At 34.9% G+C, this 5,385-nt stretch overlaps 1 protein-coding gene across 1 annotated transcript; it reads left to right on the forward strand.

The window, feature by feature from the left end:
• The first annotated feature begins 1,486 nt into the window (after nucleotides 1-1,486).
• LOC111901030 (G-type lectin S-receptor-like serine/threonine-protein kinase At4g27290) lies at nucleotides 1,487-5,082 on the forward strand. Its single transcript, XM_023896896.3, has 7 exons — nucleotides 1,487-2,831; nucleotides 2,945-3,079; nucleotides 3,181-3,320; nucleotides 3,403-3,613; nucleotides 3,706-3,943; nucleotides 4,106-4,256; nucleotides 4,336-5,082. The coding sequence occupies exons 1-7, from the start codon at nucleotides 1,553-1,555 to the stop codon at nucleotides 4,639-4,641; spliced, it is 2,460 nt and encodes an 819-aa protein (XP_023752664.1). The 5' UTR covers nucleotides 1,487-1,552; the 3' UTR covers nucleotides 4,642-5,082.
• The last annotated feature ends 303 nt before the right edge of the window (nucleotides 5,083-5,385 follow it).

The following is a 5,385-nucleotide window of genomic DNA, read 5'->3' on the forward strand; positions in this document are numbered from 1 at the left end:
GCTTTGCCACTCGCAAGATCTCATATATCTGGTCTCGTCGTTGCTGGTGGCGATTAGTAGTAAAACTTACAGATTTGGAGGAGGAAGGCACTACTGGTGGTTCTATAGTGGTTGAATGGTGGTGGATCTCATAGATCTAGAGCGGAAATCACACATCTAGATGGTGGCATCGGTGTCGGCTTGGATTCCACCGTAACTCCTTTGTCTGAACAATAGATTTTCTCGGAAATCCTTCCACGTCTCGAGATCCCATCAGAACTCCTTCCACATCACGAGATCTAGCTGAAAAACTTATAGATCTAAAGGAGGAAATTGTAGATCTAGCGTCAAAAATCATAGATCTGGAGGTGGATCTCGTAGATCAGTGGTGGAGACATTGTTACTGGTGGTGGTCGTGGTGAAGCCGCTGTCACCGATGGTGGCGGTGGTGCAACAAGCGATGAGAGTGGTGGTGTTCATCAGATTGGTGGTTGAAGGATATAAATGAAGGTTTTTGCTCTAAATGTTAAAAGGGAAGTTGAAGTTAATAAGTTTTAGAGGCATTAGGTAATGGTTCTTATTCTTTTTTGGTTTCTTTTGAACCTTTACCTATATATATATATATATATATATATATATATATATATATATATATATATATATATATATAGGGTAAAGTGAATATACCTAACAACCTTATATAAGCTTAGGTACCTAACCTCATCAAACTACGTCATTTTATATTAAATTTTCATTGCAATCATCCAAGGTTCTTAAACTTCATTCCTAAACTTGATTTACTTCAAAAAAATTTGGAAATTCATCATTATACTTCTCCTACATCCTTTCATTTGTAGCGGTAGGATATGAAGCCTATCAGGTGATATTCGATAGAAAGACGTGATGTAAAAGAAAGATATTGACGAAAGTCCAAAGATTTTGAAAGTAATCAAGTTATGAGGTTGAAGTTTAAGAACCTTAGGCAATTACAATGTAAATATGATACAAACCGATGTTGTATTATGGAGTTAGGTACCTAAGCTTATATAAGGTTGTTAGATATATTCACTTTACCCATATATATATATATATATATATATATATATATATATATATATATATATATATATATATATATATATATATATATATATATATATATATATATATATATATATATATAGACACATTAAAAATAACAATATTATACGCCTAGAGAATTAATAATTATAATCCTTTCATAATTTTATAAAGATATCTATTGTTTAACATATTGGTTTTAAAGCTAAAAAAGAAAAAATAAATAAATAAAGAAATAGTAAATGACATGGCAATGGATCGTAGTTGCGAAAACTTAATAGAGATTGTCTTTCAACCAATAGTACCAATTGCTGTCGAAAACATTTGTGTAAGAATCCGTCAAACTGTTGAACCAATAAAATCTTGTTGGTTTATATTGTTTATTCAACTGATGAATCAGACTTTCATCGACGAAAGACCTGATTTAAAACTCACACATATAGAATTAGCAATGAAATGAAACATAAGAGAGAGAAGACTGAGAACCTTGAACATGAGAATTTTAATGGGGAAAGCAACTATACTTGTTCATTTAATTGTTTCACTCCACATACAAAAAATCTACACAACTGAAATTCACTTGATTTCAGATTCAAGGTTCTTGACTGAAGCAGACACTTTGGTCTCACCGACCGGAATTTTTGAACTCGGGTTTTTCAGGCCAGGAACCTCTGAGAACAAATACATTGGTATTTGGTACAAGAAATCCGTTCAAACAGTGGTTTGGGTCGCCAACAGAGACTTCCCACTCCCTGGTGCATCATCTGGCATACTGAAGATCATCTCTCCAGGAAATCTTGTCCTCATTAACGACACTAATGTTGTGGTATGGTCATCCAATACAACGTCATCAGTCAACGCATTTGCACAGCTTGATGACAACGGAAATCTAATTCTGAAAGAAATAATCGAGGAGAAGATTCTCTGGCAAAGTTTTGATTATCCAACTGATACACTTCTACCTGGCATGAAGTTAGGGAGAAGTTTCTTGACGGGTAAGGAATGGCATCTATCTTCATGGAAGAGTAATCAAGATCCAGCTCCGGGTGACTTCACATGGAGCACTGACACAAACGGCTTTCCTCAGATCCTACTTAAACAAGCTACATCTATCAGGTTCCGGATTGGACCATGGAATGGTATATGGTTTAGTGGGGGTTCTGGGGTCAACCGGAACATCATTAACGCAGACATGGTTATTAATGGAACCGAAGTGGTTTACAGTTATCTTCTTCGCAATAGTTCTGTAGTCTCAAGACTCGTATTGAGTACTTCTGGCCAGCTAGAACGTTGGGTCTGGGTGGCTGATGGTAAGAAATGGCAGCTTTTCTTTCAGTTACAAAGAGATTTCTGTGATGGATACAACATCTGTTATGCTTATGGAACCTGCAGCGTTTTGAACTCACAAAGATGTGGTTGTTTAGATGAGACAAGGTTCGTGCCCAGAAAGCAGAAGGGATGGGAGATAGCAGATTGGTCGGGTGGTTGTGTGAGGCGAACACCATTGGATTGCAGAACAGATGGGTTTATCAAGTATTCTCATGTGAAATTGCCCGACACAAGGACTTCATGGTATAACATGAGCATGAACAGGAAAGAATGTGAAGAAAAATGCATCAAGAATTGTAGTTGTATGGCCTATTCAGATACAGACATCAGAGGTGAAGGAAGCGGCTGCTTGCTTTGGTTCAATGATCTTATGGACATAAGAGTCTTCTCTCAGAGCAATAACGGGCAGGATATTTTTGTAAGAATGGCTTCCTCAGAATTAGGTATTCATATCTGTACAAAAACATAATTTGAATATGTTATCAAATTCATGTTTTATCTCAACATTTAAAATTAAATTACTTATTTCATGATTATTATTGCCACTCTCAATCAGTACACGAGAAGCAGGAGAGAGCAAACCTCAAGATCATATTACCGGTAGTTTTTCTTGGGGTTCTTCTGATAGGCTCGAGCTTGACATGGTTCCATTACGCATGTAGAAAAAGGCATGATCAACAACTGAGGGAAGGTAAGAAAAATTTAAGATTTTAACTGTAAACTGGTTGTAACCTAATAGAAAGAAGAGTAATTTGAAATCCTGAAGGATATTCTTGTATTTTCAATGCACAGGGGAATTCTTGGATGTTGGTCAAAGCCAGAGAGATACAATGGAGCTACCATTATTTAGCTTTTCTACATTAGCTAGAGCTACTGCTAGTTTTTCACCAAATAATAAAATTGGAGAAGGTGGATTTGGATCAGTTTATAAGGTAATAATAATACATGAAGTTGTATAAGGAATTCATCTTCACTATTTATATTGTTTTTCACATGGCCAATAATGATCTCTAGGGTCTGTTAGAAGAAGGACTGGAGATTGCAGTTAAGCGTCTATCTACGACTTCACGCCAAGGACTCGATGAGTTTAAGAATGAAGTCATTTGCATTTCAAAACTTCAGCACCGAAATCTTGTTAAACTCCTCGGATGTAGCATACAGGGAGATGAAAAGTTGTTGATCTACGAGTACATGCCAAACAGAAGCTTAGACTTGTGTTTATTTGGTCAGAATCATATATATAATTGCCATTAATTTAACATTTAGGAACTAAGCATTCTCCGGAATTGATTATGACTACATCTTCATGTTGGACAGATAAGACACGAAGCACCCAACTTGATTGGACAACCCGTTTTAACATTATCAAAGGAATTGCTCGAGGACTTCTTTATCTGCATCAAGATTCACGATTACGAATCATCCATAGAGATCTTAAAGCTAGCAATATTTTACTTGACAAAGACATGAACCCTAAGATATCAGACTTTGGGATGGCTAGAAGCTTTGGAGGAAACGAGTCTCAAGCAAACACACAAAGAGTTGTTGGCACATAGTAAGTGAGATAATCCAACTGTGTGTGTGTGTATATATATATATATATATATATATATATATATATATATATATATATATATATATATATATATATATATATATATATATATATATATATATATTCTACTTCTCTTGAGTTCATTTATTTTATTGTGTGCAGTGGTTATATGTCCCCGGAGTATGCATTAGATGGTGTTTTCTCATTCAAATCCGATGTATTTAGCTTTGGGGTTTTAGTGCTAGAGATAGTGAGTGGGAAGAGAAACAGGGGATTCATTCATTCTAAACATGACAATAACCTCCTTGGACATGTAAGTTTATTGGCCACAAACTACTCCTTTAATTTATAAAAATATATCCTCCAACTATTTTTACATTAATTTTATTCAGGCATGGAGAATGCATAACGAAGGCAGGTCACTGGAACTCGTTGATACATCGTTAAGCCGATCAAGCAATTCATCGGAAGTTATACGATCAATTATAGTTGGGTTGTTATGTGTTCAACAAAGCCCAAATGACAGGCCAAACATGTCATCTGTTGTTTTAATGTTGGGCAACGAGGGTATAATGCAGAAACCTAAGCAGCCAGGTTTTTTCATAGAAAGGATCTTACATGGTGCTGATATTTCTTCAAGCAGTTACCCAACGAGTTCAACCAACGATTTAACTGTTACAGAGGTAGTTGCCCGATAGAAAGAACATACATAGCTTCAACTTCAAGTCTTGTTCTTTTTCTTTTCGTTAGCACCTTCAAATGTATGGCTCTCTATTATCTCTGTTTCAAAACTTATCTACCACAATGGTTTAGTGTCAAAATGATAGTTTAATTATGCATTTTTTGGAAGAAAAAAAAAAAAACATGAAGCCTACTTTTGATCTTAATAAGTATGCATTCCCGATATCCGATTTGCGAGTGCGATATGTCAACCAAAAGAACTAGTTACAAACAACGTATTTTAGAAAAATAGAAATTGTTAATCCGAGTTAAAACGAATAGTTTGAAGTAGTGCTAAAATGATACTTTATGTTCTTTTTGCTACTTATTTTTAACATGAAGCGCACTACATTGGAGCTGAATAAATATGCATTCCCAATATCCGAAGTGTTATATATCAATGAAAAGAACTACTTACAAACAACATATTTTATAAAAAAAAAAAAAAAAAAAACATGTGACTGGGAGTTAAAACGAATAACTTACAGTAGTGTTAAAATAGCAGTCTGTGTTTTTTTGGCAGTTTTTTTTTACATGAAGCCTACTTTAGAGCATAATTTGTAGTACTTAAGAAACACTAAAATAAAATCAATTATACTAGACATTAAATATAAGGGTTGTTTAAATAAAAGGGTTGTTTAAATGAAATGTTATTCATTGTCCCTAGTATTTCTCGTGTCCCGTGCTCCGTTCCCGGGACGACATCCCGAACAATTGTTTAT

This window comes from Lactuca sativa, chromosome 7 (genome assembly GCF_002870075.4).
Source record: "Lactuca sativa cultivar Salinas chromosome 7, Lsat_Salinas_v11, whole genome shotgun sequence".
Lineage (NCBI taxonomy): Eukaryota > Viridiplantae > Streptophyta > Magnoliopsida > Asterales > Asteraceae > Lactuca > Lactuca sativa.

Excerpts from the sequence above, each read along its gene's own strand:
- LOC111901030 (XM_023896896.3), top strand. The coding sequence starts at position 1,553 with ATGAGAATTTTAATGGGGAAAGCAACTATACTTGTTCATTTAATTGTT. Across the intron at positions 2,832-2,944 it reads AATGGCTTCCTCAGAATTAG|TACACGAGAAGCAGGAGAGA; the intron begins GTATTCATATCT and ends ACTCTCAATCAG. Across the intron at positions 3,321-3,402 it reads GATTTGGATCAGTTTATAAG|GGTCTGTTAGAAGAAGGACT; the intron begins GTAATAATAATA and ends AATGATCTCTAG.